Raw genomic sequence first — 20,151 nt, 5'->3', positions numbered from 1 at the left:
CATGTGACTCTTCCTTTCACTACCTCCGTCTTCTGAGTTCACTAAGGGCCCAGTCTATCCATCTTTCAAGTGCCAGTGCAGTCTCAATGCAACTTCAAGGTAAGCAAACAAACACTCCCTTACCTTGAAGAGGTCTCCTTGACCATCCCCTCACCACAGAATGCAGTGCACTCCTGTTAGCACAGCTACATCAGTGCTCGAAAATTGAACAGGATTTAGCCCTAACTTCAGTTTAATTCTTGCTTGCAACTACAGTTGAGGCAGGCATATTTTATGCTTGTCCAGTACGCACTTTGGGGTAAATTCTAGATGCGCAGGCCATGAGCTCTCAGGTTTCCTGTGGAGCACGCATAGATCTTTGCCTTTCCAGAGCTGACCATGGGAACCCATCTGCTTGAGGCTTTCTGCATCGCTGACACGGTTTTATGCCTTTGTGACAGGAAAGCATTTATAGTTATAGTGGCCATGGACGTACTTTCCAGCAGAAATCTGTAGTGTCACAAATTCAACCAGAGTACCACAGCCAAGGTTATACATGCAACATTTATACAACATGCATTGAAAATGAGCTGTAAGGTGTACCATTTTCCGATGCTGCATTATGTGCTCTATGATCCATCTTCATCAGGCTTGGGATCATTAGAAAAGGTATTGAGAACAAAATGGCTAATATAATACCATTGTACAGATCAATGGTAAGGCTGCACCTGGAGTATTGTGTCCAGTTCTGGTCGGCACATCTCAAAAAGAACATAGTGGAAATGGAAAAGGTGCAAAAGAGAGCGACTAAGATGATTACTGGGCTGGGGCACCTTGCTCATGAGGAAAGGCTACGGCGTTTGGGCCTCTCCTGCCTAGAAAAGAGATGCCTGAGGGGGGACATGATTGAGACATGCAAAATTATGCATGGGAAGGATAAAGTGGATAGAGAGATGCTCTTTACACTCTCACATGACGCCAGAACCAGGGGACATCCACTAAAATTGAGTGTTGGGAGGGTTAGAACAGACAAGACAAAATATTTCTTTACTCAGCATGTGGTCGGTCTGTGGAACTCCTTGCCACAGGATGTGGTGACGGCATCTGGCCTGGATGCCTTTAAAAGGGGATTGGACAAGTTTCTGGAGGAAAAATCCATTATGGGTTACAAGCCATGATGTGTATGTGCAACCTCCTGAATGCCAGAATGCTATGTCAGAATGCCAGATGCAAGGGAGGGCACCAGGATGCAGGTCTCTTGTTATCTGGTGTGCTCCCTGGGGCATTTGGTGGGCCGCTGTGAGATACAGGAAGCTGGACTAGATGGGCCTATGGCCTGATCCAGTGGGGCTGTTCTTATGTTCTTCGTGTACAAAAATAGCTCTAGTACAGGAGATGTTCTGGCCAGGGGCACATAGTTTATCAGCTATTTTTTCCTGCTGCTGACCATTCTAGCCATCTTCTGTAATATTGAGTATCTAGATCTGCCATGCTGAAAAGCACATCTGTCCCAAGTCTGCGCTATTCATTTTCCCTCCAGGCAAGGCAGCCACCAGTGTTGCCATATTTCTGGTGGATGTGATGCCACTGTATATTTCCAGTTAGCTTCATGCCAACTGGGCTCAAGCATCTTACTTCTCCAGTGGGGAGGGAACATACAGTAGGAGGATAATTGAATAGTTCTGTTCAGTCATCCACATGTCCCTTGTTACTTTCTGCTCAATCCAAAAGCAGCAGGGAACACTTGCACAGTTGCTTAGCAGCAACTCAAATGACACTCTCCCACACATGAAACACACTGTTCTTCCCTCATCTAAGGATAAGAGGGCTGGGGCTAGTTGGCATGAAGCCGGTATAGAAAATAGCAGCAGCTGTAGTGGCTGCCACCTTCTGAATAGACACCAACGTGGAGGGTACATGGGTGGACAATAGGAGCTGCCTGTCTTCTCAGCATATTCCCACTCAAGTTTGTTTGAGAACATTGTGTATGCAGTGTTGAATTTTTCTTCTATTTTTGATCATATAGTGTAGCTACACTAGAACCCTAAAGGGAACCTAATTTCATTGTTGATTGCATGTTGTTTTTAACTAAATGCTTCATATTTCTGCAAACCATATTGGATAACCACAAAATAAACTCAGTTTATATACCAGAGGAGACATTTTGAGAAGCTAGTGGCCCAATTGTATCCTCGGCTGGCCCGTTAAATGCAGCGGCACCAGTGTGGTCTCTGCTGCATGCTGTAGGCCAGCCAGCGATCTCTGGGTGGTCCAGTAGCGTGAGGTTGCCAACCATTCATGTTGGCAGCCCCATTGCACACAGTGTTACTGCATCTGCAACTCTGATAGAGACGGCCTTCTGCTGATGGAACATTAGTTCTGGCAGTGTAAGGAGCCCATAGAATTGGGCCCAGAGATACCTAGTTTACCCTTTCAGTCGATTATGCATATAAAAGCAGCTTAAATGAAGCTATACTTTAAGCTGTATTGGATTTCAACCCTGTGTAGGTGAATGTTAATCTGCTAAAATTTCAGCATTTCTGGAAAGCCATGCTTTTCTCTGAACATGCATGATTGTCTTGGTGCAATAACAGTAATTTAAAGGAGATTTGTTCTTTGAAGTCACTGAACTGCAAACACTTTCAGAAATCTGCACTAAGCATGTTTCCATTAACTTGGAATAAATGCATATGTTATTCTAAACAAGTTACCATTGTGTAGACGTTTTTCAGTCTGTAGTAGTTCCAAGTTCATTGACATTAGTTAATAGAAGATAACTTTCTTGGCTGTTTTGCTGTATGTGTGAAAATACCACGAAAATGTGATTTGCATGTTTTGTGCTCAGAAGATGTTCTGCCAAACTCCAAACATTGTGATTGTCAGTTAGTTTGCACCCCAGTTTTGCAGAAATCAGAGATTCTAGGGGAATAGTGGGGCTTTTTACCTCCATTTGAAAGTGACCCCTATCCTTTATTATTTCTCATGGCAAGTGGGTGGATATCAAATATAATGAGAAGAAGTGCACCTCTGAAATAAAATAGGTTAAAAAAAATGACCATGTCAATCCATAAAATGAGTATAAGATGGTATTCCAGTTTCTGCATCTAGGGAGTGATGTGGCCTGCCTCACATCCTTCTCCTTTTATTTCAACGGCCCAGAAGGTTTAGCAGATGCCCATCGAGAGTGGAGACTGCCATCTAGTGTGAGTCTGAGTGAGCCAACAACCCTCAGGAATATAGTTGTGCTCCAACCACTGGACTCATAGTAAAACAGGCAAGATAAGAAGTTCCCAAGTTCAGTAGTATGTCATATGCCACTGGTACAAATAAGGAATAATTTATGTATTTAAACAGTCACCCTAGATGTTGAATATATTCATTTGTATTTTTTTGTATTTTTAATGAAGCTATTAATTGTGTTAGCTATAAATTATTGATGAATATTTGCCATCTTAATTTTAACTGATGTATTTTCCAGTCCCTATTCAGAGTAAATATTATAAATCATATGCTTTGGCGGTAATCACAGTTTTGTTCCTCGTACCAATATTAAATGCTGATTTTTTTCAGAGAGTGGCAGCTAATGAGCCTGAAGCATTATGCTAACTTTTGTTTTTTCTAGAGCCAGAATTGATTTTTGCAGTTTGCCTCCTTTCTCTCTCTTTTTTAGCAACTGCAAGTGTCACTACAGTTCTCTGTACCTGGTAATAGGATGGAAAAGATCTGCTGTTTCTCTCTGAGATGAACAAGAAAGGGTTGGGAGAAAATATGTACCTGAATATAGTGCCTGAAGACACCCCCCCCCACACACACACGCATTACTTCAGAAAGAAAGTAATGTCTAATGGTGTTTATTTGAATAAAGTCACCATGATTCAGGAAGGGGTCCTATGCCATGTAGGAATGAGGGGAAATGCCACCCCTGCATCTTGCTGACCCCCAAAACCTCTTGCACGTGCCTCACTGCTTCTTTGCACTCTTGCTGCTGCCTCTTCCCCACCAATCTGGCTGCTTAGGAAAGCAACTGGGTGGGTGAGAAGGGCGGTTGAAGCAAGGTGCTGCATGGTGCAGTGATCTGGAGCCTGCCTCCCATCCCCTTACCTTGAGCTCCAGCACCATCTCCTTGCTCTGTGCTTTCCTGTTTGAAATAAGCAGGATGAGTAGCACATGCTCTGCTTGCAGCCCAGTGGGTGATGGGAAGGGCAGGGAAATCATGGCAAAGGCAGCTTTTTTTCCTTTCTCTAGCGCTGCTGGGCAAAGAGATACACTGCCACTGCCCTAATCTTCTTCCTCACTCACTGAGAGTGAGTGGGAAGAGGGTCACAGAGCTGATGGAAGCAACTCAGTGGATGGTGGACTAAAGGGGACAGTGAGCACCACTTGTCCACTCCCCACAACTTGCTGCTCAAAATGGCCGCTTCAGTTGGCCTCATTGCTCACACAGTGGAACCGGACTTCTGAGTGGTAGAGAAGTGTGTGTGAGTGGTAGAGAAGTTGGGTGTTGTGTCCCTTTCTGATCCAGTGGCCAGAGATCCATATGTAATGCCCACTCCCCCCCCCCCAAGTCTCAAAGTTTACTTATCAGCTGCTGTTTGGTTAAAAAGAAAAAAGGTTGGGGGAAGGGACTGAATACAGACCAGTTTTCCATCATGAACAATGGAATGGCAACACTATAGCTATTTTGAAAGACTTTTCTTGCACTCTGCTTTTAGAGCAAGTTATTTCCCTGACACGGTAATCAAATCCTTCCCTCCAGTTATTTCCTAGGAAATGTCAGGAGCCTGTGGGGTGGGATAGCATTCAACATGATATAGTCTAGATCAGATGTTACTTTCTTTCCATTAGTAGGTGCAAGTAAAGAGTTTGCGATGAAAGTCTTTCCCATTTGCAGTTTCTTCCCAGTCAGTAATATCTTAACAGTCTCTCTGAGTTTCTTCCTATCAGCTCAGCCTTCCACCAAGTGCCCTAAATTTTATGTGGAGGGAGTCTTCAGTGATGCAATTGGTACGACACCAGTTCATTTCTTCCAATGATCAGGAAAATTGGAACCAAATTGATAATACAGGGTGTCTCAAAAAGATGTACATACATTTTAATGAGCTCTAATTCATACATACTTCATTGTAGAAAACCTACAACACTCAAACAATTAAGAGAAGCAACTGAAGAGATGTGTGGAATCAGCCCAGCGCACATGTTGGTGGATGTCTGCATATCCCTTCATCAATTATGTCAGCAGTGTATAGATGACAGTGGGGAACGTTTTGAGCACTTAATCATTAACTAATTAATTAGCTTGGTCAAGTCACTGCTTCTGTATATACCTATGCAGTGAATGTGTGAATTATAGCATAATAAATTTGAAACTTTAAAGTGCATGTACATTTTCTTGAGATGCCCTGTACTTTTGTTTATATAGACCAGCCATTAGACTAGTGATGAGGGCACAGTTATCCACTAGAAGGCCTGTAAGGCAATGAGCTGTAATTTTACCACTCATCAAAGGGTATACAGTCAGTTCCTGCTACCTGTGGATATGCTACCCATGGATTCGCTTATCCTCGGGCAACAGGATTGTCACCTTGCACCATTCACAGGATGTTCTCAGCTATCCATGGTCTATGCTGCCTTCTGAAGGTCTCTCCTGAATGCAGCAGAGACATTCAGAAGGCTGCAGAGTGCTTCAAAACAGAATCTGTGGCTAGCATGGGGTCTTTAAAATGACCATGGGAAGCTTCCCACAGCCATTTTAAAGGGCCCCGTGCTAGTTGCAGTCACCATTTTGAAGGTCTCCACTTCCGTGCTGGATTCTGCTGTGCTGGTCTCCGCTGGATTTTGTCTCTGCTGCTGGCAGGTAAGCTATCCCTCCCTTGAACCCCATTGATTCCATTGAATCAAATGTTCACTATCCATGGATTCACTGTCTTCTGGGGTTTCCAGGAACCCAACACCAGCAGATAACAAGAACTGACTGTATATGCTTGGTCTTCAGTTAAGAAATTTTGGATAATATCTTGCTTGTGTAAAATAACAGCATAGATGGAACAATTTTTCCCCCACTTGGAACAGTTCACACTTTCAACTGTGATTCATCAAGTAATGGAATATCAGCTGATCAACTTACATGTATGAATCAGTCCTCAGATATGTCAGAACATTCGCACTAACAGTGAACATTCACAACAATCTCATCCAGTGAGCAGCTTTAATGAAAACCAACCCATGCTTGCTATCTATATCCTTTGCGGGGAAGATGATTCTTACTCATGTACTGAAAGGAGCATTTCTCCATTGTCAGTGACCCACTGCTGTCACTTAAACATTTGTAAGATGGCATGGGGGGGGGAGGAATTTGGAACCCCACCCCCAAGCTTATTCAAGAGAATTTGTTGTTCCAGTTAATTAGCCTTTGGTTTATCTCTATTGTGGGCTTTTTTTTTTTTTTTTTTAACAACACAGGAACTGCTTTTCTGTTAATTAACCTCTGCTCAGAGGAATTGCATCCATGGTCATTGAATATAATTATTTTTTAAACATCATAGCCAAACCACCAGCAACTAAATAGTGTATTTTCCAGATATCTCTTCATATTATGGCCTTGATTTTTGAATTTTGTTTGCTCCTTTGGCAGTGGCTTTGATATTCCAAACATCACATAGATCTGCTCTCAGATATTCTGATTTGATGTTGTGATGTTTTTTAAGCAAAAACCCAATTGGACATCATTGTATTTGTTGCACTTCTTCCTCCTCTTCCTCCTTCTCTCCCACCTTGCATATCTCTTGAGTATTATATTTGGAATTTACTACTATTTAAATACTTCTCTTTATTTGGATGCATGCAGTAAATATCTTGGACTAAAGATAGTTTGGTTCTTTCCTGATATGAGCCGTGATAATGCTGTCTATTTTTCAGTTACTAAAAATGATAGAAAAAGAGACTGCTATAGCAAAATGTTGTCATGTCTAGCAATTCCTCAAGTCAGTTTCTCCATCTTCAGTTTGAGAATATGGAACGGACAGTTAAATTACTATCATTGGCGATATGCTATGGGCGAATAAAAGTCTTATTATAGAAACAGCCTTTACTCAGTAATAGAGGTGCCCCTCCTTTTTTTCCTCTCAAACCTTAGGTGAAAAAATACTGGGCTGAAAAGCAACGCAAGTGGAAGGAACAGGAAGCAAAAGATCTACTTCGGCTGGCAGAATTTAAGAAATTAATGACCGAACAAGTCCTAAAAGACAAAGAAAGGTACCGTTGAAACAAAAAAAGCTCTTTTTGTGATATGTTTTATTGAATAATGGTTTGTAGAGCAAATAGATGCTGCATTTTTGTGGTTGTTCTTTGTATTCTTTTTTCAAATAGCTACAATTTTTATTTAGCGTGGCTCTCGGAAGCAAGTGCATTTACAGTACAATCCTACTGTGTCTCTGTGCTAGCAGAGTGAGAGCTTGGCCAGCACAGACTATCGCAAACATGCTGTGAAGCACACTGCGACAGCACAGAAGTTAGCAGCACCAGTGTAGGCTTCCATGCGCCCTGGAGCTGTTAAGCTCTCTGCCGAGCAGCTTGTCTCATGGATGGGCTGGCCCTGCCTGCAGTCAGATTGGAATGGTTTTTCCGTGTCCTCCTGTGAATGTCTGAAGCTGCCTTGTACTAAGTTAGGCCACTGGTTGGTCTGTTCCCAGTGCTGACTCCTCTGACTTGCCATAGGCAGAAATCTTTCCTCTGCTGCAGCCATCTTGTAGCTTTTGGCTCACATTGTATCCATCGAATTGGAGACTGTATAGGTTTCAAAGATCAAATTCTGTGAGCTTCTGTTCAGAGGGAGGGATATTCTCAACCTTTCTGTGGCTCTGACAAGGCAGACTGGTGATTTCCCTGTACCTAATTCTCACATTGCTGTGAAATGAGCAAACAAGGACAATTAAATGTCTCTATTTAGATTACAAAACAGAGTAGTAACCCAGTTCTTTTTGTTCTTTTCCTTTGGCGAATGATCTTTGGTGCACGTGCATACACATAGAAAAAGTATATGTTGCAAGAAAATGTTGTAATATATTCTGTCCAGGCTCCAGCCAGCCTGAAAGAAAGACTTTTTAGTCATATTCAGGCCTCACAGCAGGAGGGGAACTTCTGGAAGGAAGAAGGAGAGGAGGTTACCTTTTTTCCTTCCACACTCCCTTGAAGCCTTTCCCTGTTATGTCATATAGAGCAAGAGGGTCAGATTTGAAGATGGCTGCTAGCCCTTAATCTGAGCATTTTATTGATGTATAGCACTATGTGGGATAGTTTGGGATAATGGAAAATGGATAATGTGTCTTTCCCCCCCACTTTCTTTCCTCCAAAGGCTTATATAGCACAAGTAGGGGACTATTTTTAAACTTCACAGTACACATTTCTCCCAGCTCTTATCATCCTTTCCTCCAGGATAGGGAGGTAGGAGGAGGCTGGGATAGGCAGCACCATATGCACTGTATCCTATCCCCTTTTCTGGGCCTGATCCGCCAACCCAGATCAACTCAAACTTGCTCCAGCAATATATCTGGGGCAGATCCAAACTTACCCACTGTGGCTGTTGAGGCTTAACTTGGGCCAAGGGGAGGAGAAAGGAAAAATAAATAAACAGAATAGAAGGCTGCAAAGGAAAAGGAGGGGAAGTTGATACCCTGAGGAGACTTCCAGCAGCTGAAATTCCACTGCAGGATGCAACAGAGCCCACACCGGCCCTGCTGCATTGTTGTACATGAATTTAGTTAGGATTGGGCTGGGAGAGACATATCCGAAGATTTTGTCTGAGGCTAGAAATGCCAGACGCACATGATATCATTAAATTATAAATGATATCATTAAATTATAAAAATAAAGAACTATAGTGGGATGGGAGTGACATTCTAGCTAGTTGCAGATCCTTTTAACTGGGATTTGTTAACAAAGTTGTAGTTAAACTCAATGACATATTTCTCATCTAATTATTCCAGGCTTTCAGCACAATCTACTTTTCCCGTAAACTCAGGCCTGTTTGAAGGAATGAAACGCTGTTTTCCTCACTTTCAACCCCATCCAAGATCTGAACCACATAGGCCCTTCAGGTGTAATTTGAGATGACATTCAATAGTTGCTTTTCTCTTTTCTTTAACTGGCTTTAGTCTTCACCATTCCAGTGGTTTACGTGCGGGGGGGGGAGGGTCCATGGGTACAAGTGCTCCCTGGCAACATTGATGGGGGCTGGCACCCCCAGTTGTGCTGCCCCAAAAACCAGAGGTGGGTTGCAATCACGATCGGCAGCAGTTCTGAGGCAGGGGGAGGCCTGCAGAGGGGGCCACGAGCTCTCTGCATCCTCTGGGGAGGCAGAGTGAACTCTGGGAAGTAAAAAAAGAGTCATTTTCCCCCACAGGCGGCACTATTGTAGAGGTCCTATTGTCACCATTGATCTGACCTTGCAAGGACTTACAAGGTCCCAAACTTTCCCTGAAAGTTTGGAAACCTCTTATTTAAGTTTATGGCTCACTTATGAGCCATAAAAGGGTCTCCTTTTACATATGCCAGCCATTTTGGTGGTGTATGTCCAAGGAGAGAAAATGTGTGGGTGGGGCAGTTGAAAAGAAGGGATCTGGCATTCATGACTGCTGCTGGATGCACCCTCTCTCTTTTCAGTTTGTCCCAGGTTCCTCCCCCAGCTCAAGAGCCACCTCTCACACCAGCTCACCTGCTTCAGTGCCAGCCACTGGGTGCAGTAGCAGGCCTCTGATGCAGCCACCAGTTTGCAGTGATGGCAACTCGGAAATGGCAAACAGCTGCATGCACCGCACATCATTGGCAATTGATTTACAGCACCAGGACACTGTCCCACCACTAGAAATCCACTAATAAGAACTTCCCCTCCTTTTCCTTTGCAGCCTTCTATTCTGTTTATTTATTTTTCCTTTCTTTAAAAAAAAAAAAAGACAAAACAAGAAAGCTGCAAATTTGATCCCTTCCCTGCCCAGCAATTCACCTGCAGTTATTCCAAGCTCCAAAAAATAAGTACGCCTTAGCTTCAGAGCAACGTGACTTCATTGATCTTCCTTAGAGCTCCATTTCTTATATAACCTCTGCTCTGAGGCATCAGCTCTGTTTAAAGTACTCACTTATCACAGCGCATCCCTCCTGACATGGAAGGCACACATTTCCAAGATCTGATGACTGGTTGATCAATGCCACCATATTCATAGTTCAAGTGTCAGATGACAGATGAAGTTGTGAATTTATCACTTGATTTTGATAGCTTCAATACCTATATAAACTTGTTGTGTCCACCTTGGATACATAATGTCTGTAAATTCAAACCAGTGCTATACAATGCAGTCTTCTGAGGAATTTACAGGTTTCTATTTTCAGTGCTTCAAAACTAAATCTAGTTTTGATTATATTATTAGACCTTTGTAGGAAATTAGTTAGGGAGTTTGTAGAAGTGAATTCTCTGGAAATTGTAAAGGAAGTGAAGGCTATATGTAAGGAAAGTTTAGGTTTCTTGGAAGCAAACCTTTTTAATCAATTTCATTTTATTTTAGTGGTAACAGTACATTGCTGTCATTGCAACTATCACATGTTAGAAAATGGGAGATGAAATTTCATTAAGAAATTTGCGGTCCTTCAACTAATAGCACTTGGTTGAAGGTTAAAGACAAAACTACATCTTGGCATTGTCCCAAGATGTAGTTAGATCACAAGGTCAGATTAACGATGCTGAAGAGTAGTAGTATTTAGTGGCTGCAGTGATGCCAGCTGGTAACTAGGAATTGCTGGTAACTAGGAATTTATGGGATACAGAATATCTTTCAGGTAAAGAAGGATATCCATGGGAGAGTCTGAGTCCTTGTAGCTGGGGTTATTATTACTATTGTAAGAAAGTCTAGCTGAAACTGCACCTGATTGTTGTCCGGAAGTGTTCGTTGTCATGAAATATAATAACCCTCTTTTCTCATAGGTAAGTCACAAAGAGCATATTACGCTAATACTGTAGAGCCTCATTGTTGCAACTGAGCGCCGTTCCAGATGCCAGTTTGGACTTATAAAACTCCTCCCAATTTGGCTGTGGCATGCTTCCAAGTCTGCCTTCTCTCTTTATTCCATCAAGCCCTGTACAATTCCCTGAGAGTGATCTGTTAACTGTGCTAAGCGTGCACCTGTTGGATCAGTAGATATTCCTCAAGTATTGTGGGCTTGTACCATCATTTCAGCTTCCATGTATTTCAGCTGGAATGGGAAATTTGTGAGCAAATGGATGGAGTAGTCATGGACAGTTCACGGAACCCAATAGTGGCTAATTTATATAGAGAGAAATTTGAGGATATTAGCAACATTAAATCTAAGATATGGATTTACTATGTTGATGATGTCTTTTCTATCTAGGATGAGGGGGAGGATTATCTCATTTTTTATCACACCTAAATAGTATACATCCAGCTATCGGATTTACCATGGAGCAAGAGAAATATGTGACGTTACCGTACCATACTGGATGTGTCAGCTGCAAGGAGGATGGCATGCTGGGACACAGTGTATAGAAAACCTACGAAAAGGGATGTGATTACTAGAGTAAAGGAACATGAACGCCACTACTCCTTAGAACAGGGGTGCTCAATAGGTAGATCGCGATCTACCAGTAGATCACGAGGCAAAATGAGTAGATCGCGGAGCCCTAACTCTCCAAACTGTTAATATGTCAGTTTCGTCTAGTGACTATTTAGCTGACACTAAACTGACACTGAAACACTTTAGCTGCTCTTCAGGGGGCAGGAGTTCGAGATGGAGTCGCTCTGATGGCGGTAGCCGCGGGAGGCCCCGAGTGACCCTCCCCGTCCCTTCCAGTCCCTCGGTCGGGGCTGACAGGTGAGACGACCCCCCTGCCGCCTGAATGTGCAGCCCCTCTCCATGGAAACGGGGAAGCCCCCCGCCCCTTCCGAGGAGGACCTGCAACGCCTCCCTCTCCCTGCTGGTCTCGGGGCGCAGCCACAAAGAGTTTGGGGGGGCGGGGAGTGGGGAGCTCCTCCCCCCTGTAGTGCAGCAAGGCTGGGCATGTGCCTCTTGGGGGGACCTGTGGCTGCCCCCAGTATGTGGGGTGAAGAGAGAGGAGAGGCCTCCCGTGTGCTTCCTGAAGCATCTGGTGGGCCACTGTGGGGCACAGGAAGCTGGACTTGGTGGGCCTCCTCTGACCTGGTCCAGCAGGGGCTCCATACATCAAAGGGGGTGTCTGTCAGATGCTTCCTTCCCCCCTGGTAGATCTCCGGGCCTTGCTGGGTTTCAAAGTAGCTCTCGAGCCAAAAAAGTGTGAGCACCCCTGCCTTAGAACAAAGTGAAAAATCAACAGTGGCAGAGCATGCTGTGAGAACTGGTCAGCAAATAAATTTTAATCAAACTCAGGTTATTTCTACAGTGCAACAATATCATACTAGAATCTATAGAGAGGTCATTGAAATCCAAAAACATAGAAACAATATGAGCAAAAAAAAGACTGTCAGTATAAGTAATACCTGTATTCAAATATAGTCATGCACCACTGCGATCCCTATTGTCAAGCAGTGTTTGATGCAATCTGAGGCCCCCACAGGGCTCCGCTTCCGCTCACTGCCTCCACAAGGCTCAGACTGAGGGAAATTGCATCTCTTGCGCAACTCTTGGTTTAACGGAAGCTCCCCTAGCTTTCGGAGGGTTGGGGTGTGTGCCCCCTGACAACCATGTCATGCACGTGATCGTAGGTTATGTGATCTCTCCATAAGCCAGAATGTCACAAAGTGGCTCACACCCGTATACTAGAATAAAAAACTTTGAGAAGAAACCTAAATAGGCAATTGTGACAATGAATAACAGGCAAGGAGTGTAGGCATGCCTTTAAAAATTCAAGCAGGAGCTGGCAATTAAGCCTGTTGCCAGCTAGGAGATGAGACCAATTAGTTACTTACTAGGAAAAAGGATGTTACCCAGAGCATCAAGCAAAGAATGCAAAATTCTTTGTAACCCCCTAAAGATGTGTTCCACAGTTGAAAGTGAAATGTTGGAAGTAGATCCTACAATGTGTTTTAAGCAATTTCTGCCCAGTGTTACATATATGCAACAGGAATCAAATGTGTACACCTGTGGACTGGGCAAAAATGGGTTAATCTGTGGCTTAAAACTAGAGCAACATTTTAAATTATATTTTAGGAAATAGTTCTGTGAACCAGGACAGTATGTGGAAGTGATACGTGGACAGTATGCAGTATGTGGACAGTATGCAGGATGGCTGCAATATCTGAGATGCTGGCACCCCTTAGGAAGTATATCATTTCCATGCCATGTATGTAGTGTGCACCCCAAAACATGAAGCATATGCACATATGTCTTTCCAGATCTCACTGTGAAATGGCATGAGCCAGGTTTCATTCCTGCAGAGTAAATACTTCATTGGGTTATTGCGAGCCGCACAAGATGGTGGATACTAACTGTTTGATCTTGCTAGGAACCTGACTAGGGCTAAGTAGCCTGTCCCTTGCATCTGTGGATAGTTCTCTACGGAAAATGAAAATCAGTGCTGTCGACTACGGTATTATCCCATCAAGCTTGAGCCTTTTGATGTCTGAACCTGGCAAAATGTCTTAAAAAATTAAATAGTACAGCAGAATTTCAGAAGTTACAAAGCCATATGTAGTCTCTATTGACTACGATGCTTAGTTGTCTCATATATTGCTTTGGGGGATTGTAGATTAATATTTTAATAGAAGTATATTTTAATAGAAGTATATTTTTAGGCATGTGTATCATGTTACAGGAAAATGCAGGTTTATTTAATGCACTAAACAGTAATAGAGTCTAAGGTTACTCTTTACTGGGAGTAATTCCCATTAAACACAATGAGACTCACTTCTGAATAGACATCCAAAGGATTGGGCTGTAAGCTTAGGAACAGCTGATAATATGTTGTACTAGGAGGCAGGAAGAGGCTACTCTTGCTGCTCAGTTTCGGGGAGGGGGACCTGCAACCCTTATTGATAGATGTGAGGTAGTGGTGGAGGTAGAGGATAGGTAAAGTTGGTGCCATTCAAGTACACAGCTGCTGATTAAGGGAACCCATTATGGGCTGCTGATTACACTTGCTCAGCACTTCTACCAAGTTAGCAACTATACACCTACATGATGCTGACTCCAGTAGCCCTCTGCCTGCTCTACTGTCTTGTGCCTCCCACTATCAAAGTTATGTGGCCCATCTCTCTCTCTCTCTCTCTCTCTCTCTCTCTCTCTCTCTCTCTCTCGGTTGCTGCTTGGTGGCAACAGCCTCTTACCTCCCAGTGACCACCATGTTGGCCACTGCTGACTCACCAATTGTGTAGTTAGCGTGCTTGTGTTGTTGCATTTGCATTTGGATTCATACCGTTTATCAGCTTTCACAATTTTTGTGTAATAATTTCTGATTTCCTGTTGTTTTCTTATTAATGTTTCAACCTTAACTTTCCTTTCTTCTCTTTCTTTTAGTGATGGTTGCCTAATTCATTTGATGTTACACGACAGACTCTCAGATTTGATTGTTTGAAATCAGAATAAATTAAAATGTAGTGTAATTGTAATTTTAAACTTAAAATACATAGATAAGATGTTTTAACTTTGAATTTGCCCTTGTGTGTTATCTTGTGCAAATATAAGGCATGGGATCCCCAATTTAGATCAGGACCATGGCATGGGGGAGAGGTTAATTGACCTTTTTCCCTAGTGTGGTTGTGGACTAGATTCTTCCTCCATACACCTACTATTTATACAATCAGACTCTGAGTACATGCAAGGACAAATGACATTATTACAGGTGGCCCTCAGTATCCACAGGTTTGGTATCTGCTTATTTGAATATCCACAGGTTCTGAATCCATAGGGTAGGCCACCTTTAGCCCTCAGAACCCGACCGGAGCTGTGCATCCTTTTCGGCCCACAGAAGGCCCTCTGGACCTGTTTGGAGGCTTTGGAGTGCCCAAATCTTATGGATTCCAACATCTGTAGATTTTGGTATCCACAGGGGTTCCAGGAATATAATTCCCACGGATAACAAGGGGCACCTTTATATTCATGTCCAGTTTGGCCCTGAGAATCCTCTTTTACTTTTAAATGTCTTATATTCTTCTTCTTTTAATAATATAGTATTTGTATTAATAATAGTATTATTAATGCTATTAATACTCCATTAATACCTCTAATGGAGAGGTAGTAATTAAAATTATTACTTTAATCAAAATTAAAGTGAAAAAACTTTTCTTATTTAAAACAAATTATTGAAATTAATTAGAATGTTTCACTATCAAACCAGGATTTGTTTTGAAGCAGCAGTAGCAGTATTTTTTCTGAATGTCCTTTAGAAACAAACTCAGGCAAGGGTCAAGTGGACAGGCAGATGGCCTCACACTCCAAAGGAGTGTGGTCCACATCCTCAGGTTTACATACTGAAAAGAATCCACAATGAGAGAACCTTCAGATGCTGTGGGAACATTGACAGATCTTCAACGTAGAGTTCAAGTTGTGGTGAATGCAAGCTATTTTATTTGTGAAGTTCCTGGCAAATTCATCACAGCAAGCAACCAAATATGCCTTTTTATTCCCTTGAGGGGCCAGATGGATCAGGCCCCCCCAAAATAACTCAGTTGGATGGCTCTCTGCAGACTCAGTTGTGACAGAGAAAAAACATTCTTTTCTGCCATCATCGCCATAAACAGGCTCCAGTATGAGCTCTGACGTGTGTTTGGTCAGACTCATTGCAAGTTTTGAAATTGCATTGTTACAGCTAGAGTCAGACGCAGGTCAGCTGGAATTAGGTATGACTTTTTGTAATATGTATTTCCCATAAAGAGGCAACAAAATACCATATTTAGACGGCAGGATAGTAACTGAACGGGACAGATTATTTGGCAAAATTCTCAAGCCACATGAAAGCACACAGCATATGTTTATAGAATATCATTGGTGTATATACATTATTACTGGTGTATGTATACAACAGAGGTTCCCAAACTAGGGCATCATAACACCCCAGCTAAGGAAGCCCTTAAGGGGCAGCAACATGAGGCAGCAACACGATCACCATGATCATGTCACTGCAAGGGCCAAAAAGTTTTTTATACTTACCCTTGGCAGTGCCGCCCATGTGGATGGTGTGGGGAGACACTGGACCCCTCTGCAGGGACTCCTCGGCCTCCAAAAAAATAGCAATCACGACCCACTTTCAGTTTGCTATCGTGAAACTGGAAATGGGTTGCCATTGCTATTTTTAGCTCTGCAGAGGGGTCTATGGGCTCCTTGCACCACCTAGAGGGGTGTCGCTGCCAGGAGTAAATTAAAAAAAAAACCCTTTTGGCCCCAGCAGCAGCATGATCGTGGCAGTTGCGTTGCTGCCTTGACCCTTCACCGCAAGTGCACACATCTGTTTGGGATGTTGTGCACACAACTCCCAGAGAGAACTGCTGGTGTACACTATTATTGGTTTTTCTTGTTGTGGTTGATCTCAAAGCAAAGCAAGTTTAAGTGAGCTACTCCAGAATAGCAGGATAGGTTCCCAATCAGCCTTCTGTCTCTTTCCCTATTAACATTAGCTAGCCTTGCAAGCTCATAAAACATTGATGATTTTGCTTAGTCAGTTGTAGATTCAAAACCAGAGGCCCAATCATTTGATCCAAATTCTCAAATGTTCTGCAGAAACAGAACATTTACCAGAGAGGCAAACAGAGACAAGTTGTGCAGTTCTCCTTTGCTCCATGAGTTGTACTAAAGATTTTGTTTTCCTGGATCTCTTTGATCTTATGAATATTTATTCTAGTCAACATACAGAAGGGGTTACTTGGTGAAATATTGTACGTATTATCAACATGTTCACAATACTCTTTTAAAGCTGTTATAACAAATATGGCAGCTAATTTTTCTGCTAAATATGTATGAGATACATTCTGAAAGCAATTTTAATGAAATTATGCTTACCGGAAATTACATGAATCCGCATTCACAGTACTTCAAACAGTAGCTTTACTGAAACCAATAAACTAAGCTCGTTTTTCAACTTCTGTGTTCTGTTTTTTTTTTTTTTTAAATGTTTCTTAACCATGATATTTAGTCTAAACTGAACGGGGGGTGGGGGAGAGTCTAATTGCAATATTTCACTGCTAAACTAGGATTTTCTTTAAAGTAGCAGTACCGTTATTCATTTATTTCAAAGAATTATATCTCACCTAACAATTTTGTATTACTGATGAACTCATCCAGCAGCGCTGGCTTCTTGCAGGATCCTGGAGGCTTGCAGCCCCTTCCAATGTCCTCTGAGGCTTCTGTAAACAGTCCTTATCTCTGATAGCTACTTCAAATTTCACACAAAAACTGGATGTTGCTGCTGATCAGAGATAAGGGCTGTTTACCGAAGCCTCAGAGGACATTGGAGGGGGCTGCAAGCCTCCAGGATTGTGCAGGAAGCCAGCACTGCCCCCAAGGTAAAATAACAAGCCCCTTGGTAATGGTGGCACTGCAATCGCTGGAGCGCCATTGCTGCCATCAGAGAAAGGCCACTCCCCTTAAGGGGAATGCCCTGCTTCTCGTTCCCCTGGTGGGCCATGACCCACAAGTTTGGGAACCGCTGCTCTAGATGTGAGCTTACACCTACACAACTGAACAGGTTTGTAAGACTCAGACTGTTCTTGTGATATCATACTTTGGGACAGTTTTCATCCCAGAAAATGTGGGATCAGATATCTTGGTCCTGAAGATTGGACTTTAATGGTATTAACCAGCACCTTGGATCATGCCAGGTAACAAACTAGTAGCCAGTGCAGCTGAAACAATAAAGATAGGACATGATCATAAAATACAACCTGGCAGCTGCATTGGATCCCTTGATGTTATACCCACCTACTCCGTGGGTTTTCCCACTTCCCCAGTTTTTCTTCCTTTCATTTTGCTCCCAATCTTTTCTTGTCTCGCTCATGTCAATTTTCCATTGTGAGCCTTCAGGTCAGGCATCTGTCCTCACATTCCTGTAAAATGCCACATATGCAAACAGCACTATACAGGTTTAAGATTAAGAAAAAATGTGTTGTGCTAAATCAGAGCCGGAAATGACATGTTTTACACAAATTGCATAGAGTTACGCAAATACGCTACAGCTTGACACTTGGGGATGAAAGGGAACTAAGGCAGCAGTTCTCAATCACTTTCCCCTCCGTTCCTTTGCCTCCCCCTCCTCCGATCCATACTCAGCCCTCCCCGTTGCCAGCTATCCCTTCTTTCACAGGTGGGATGCTAAGCTTTTAAGAGTCCAGTTCTATGCAGTTCTACTCAGAAGCAAGCCTCATTGTAGACGATGGGGCTTACTTCCAGGAAAGTGTGGAGAGGATTGTGGCCTGAGAGCTCAGTCCTATGCCTGCCTACTCAGAAGTAAGTCCCATTCTAGTCAATGGGGCTTACTCCCAGGAAAGTGTGGATCAGATTGTAGCCTAAATCTCATGCTTTGGCTTGCAGGGAAGACTTGCTTACTGGGGTATTTTGTTTGTGTAGGCTGGAGCTTGGAGAGCCAGCACCATCTCAGTCTGAAGGGGGCGGGAATTCGGCAAACGCTCCCTGGGTTTTTAAAAGCAATCCCCCCTGTTACTACCGAACCTACCCCTGTGTGTGCGTGTGTGTGTGTGCGTGTGTGTGTGAGAGAGAGAGCGAGCGCTCCACCTTGCTGCACGTGTTCTGGCTACAGAGGTTTCCTCCCCTCTTCAGCCTCTTTGCTGTCTCTGGGGCTCCAGGAGTCTTACTGTTCCTTCGCAAGGGGAACCTCTTCCATGGCTCCAAGGCTATTTCCCTGCCTGTGCCAGGTGGAGCCTTTTTGCAGTGTTTTGGGCTGCCTTGAAACTGAGCAAAAGGTCATCACAGGGCAAAGGAGGCAAAGGTGTTTTCGACTTTGATTCGCATTAAGATAAATCAGCAGATAAAAAAAATCCGTGGACAAATAGATTGCACCTGTATAAAAAAATCTGTGTATTCTGATCATGTGGTGAGATCTCATACATAGTCAGTGTATGTAAAGTACAGACAGTGCTTTAGATTGTGAGCCCTTTGAGACAGGGAGCAATTTAATTATTTGATTTTGTCTGTAAACCGCTTTGTTAACTTTTTTTTGTTGAAAAACGGTATATAAAAACTGTTAATAGTAATAAGTAGACTACATGGATGAACAGAAGTAGGGTGTATTTCCAGGGACAGATGTTTCAAATTATAGCACATGTCTTCTGGGTGGGAAATAGAATAGCTTTTGTCTTCTTCTCCTTTATTAATGAATAAAAACAAAAATAAAAAAGAAGAGGGAAAAGAGGAAAATATATAGCATAAATTAAATATGTAAAAATATATGAACATTTTTAAAAATTAGTAAACAATAAGCAATCTATACTATAAACCTTAAGCAATAAAGAAGACAAGCTATGCATAAAAATCTAAAAACATCTTCCAAAAATATGTCCATACATAATTGTCATCTATAGCCATGCATAAGGTGAGAAGGTCTTCAGTCCATTGAATAATAGTGGGGGGGGGGGGCACTTATCCTTCCAGTGTTTTAGTATAAGTCCTTTAGCCACTGTAAGGTCACTGAGAGTCCATTTCTGCTGCCCTGCAGTTACTGTCCATGAAGTAGGCCAATTAATTCAGAAGAACGTAGGTATCAACAAATATCAGTGTTTCTTGTGATATAAAAACAACACAGTTAAAACATCTCCTTCCCTCCCCCTCATATCACAGTACAAGACCACACTGTGTGCATGAGTGATGCATTAAGCAAATTACAATGCCTGCAATTAGATTCTTTGGACAGCTTATGAACATAAAGATGTTGTAGTGTCCAATAAACCCTGAAAATAAATTTTTGTTGAATTAATCGCAATTTGAGATCCATACGTATTGCTGGAATAGTAGTTAAGGCCATTTTCCATAAGCTGTATAAGAGAGAGTGATCCACCTGTGTAGTCCATATTTCTCTAAGGCAGTGGTTCCCAATCATTACTGCACTGTGACCTACCTTGCCCAATGCAATGCTCCTGATGGTGCTGGGGGACCCCAGACACCTCTTCCATGTTGTACCAGGCCAGCAACCCTCTACAGGCCTCTGTGGGCCTCAGAATAGCCTGTAGAATCCTCTGAAAGCTACTTATGATA

General features: G+C 42.7%; 1 protein-coding gene across 1 annotated transcript in view; it reads left to right on the top strand.

The window, feature by feature from the left end:
* CCDC148 (coiled-coil domain containing 148) overlaps positions 1-20,151 on the top strand; it is a 151,606-nt gene that overhangs the window by 113,064 nt on the left and 18,391 nt on the right. The window contains exon 12 of the mRNA XM_066638028.1: positions 7,112-7,230. Within this exon, the coding sequence (XP_066494125.1) occupies positions 7,112-7,230 (119 nt within the window). The remainder of the gene's footprint in view (positions 1-7,111; positions 7,231-20,151) is intronic.

This window comes from Tiliqua scincoides, chromosome 1 (assembly GCF_035046505.1).
Source record: "Tiliqua scincoides isolate rTilSci1 chromosome 1, rTilSci1.hap2, whole genome shotgun sequence".
NCBI classification, from domain to species: Eukaryota; Metazoa; Chordata; class Lepidosauria; order Squamata; family Scincidae; genus Tiliqua; species Tiliqua scincoides.
This window is presented reverse-complemented; position numbering and strand designations above follow the sequence as displayed.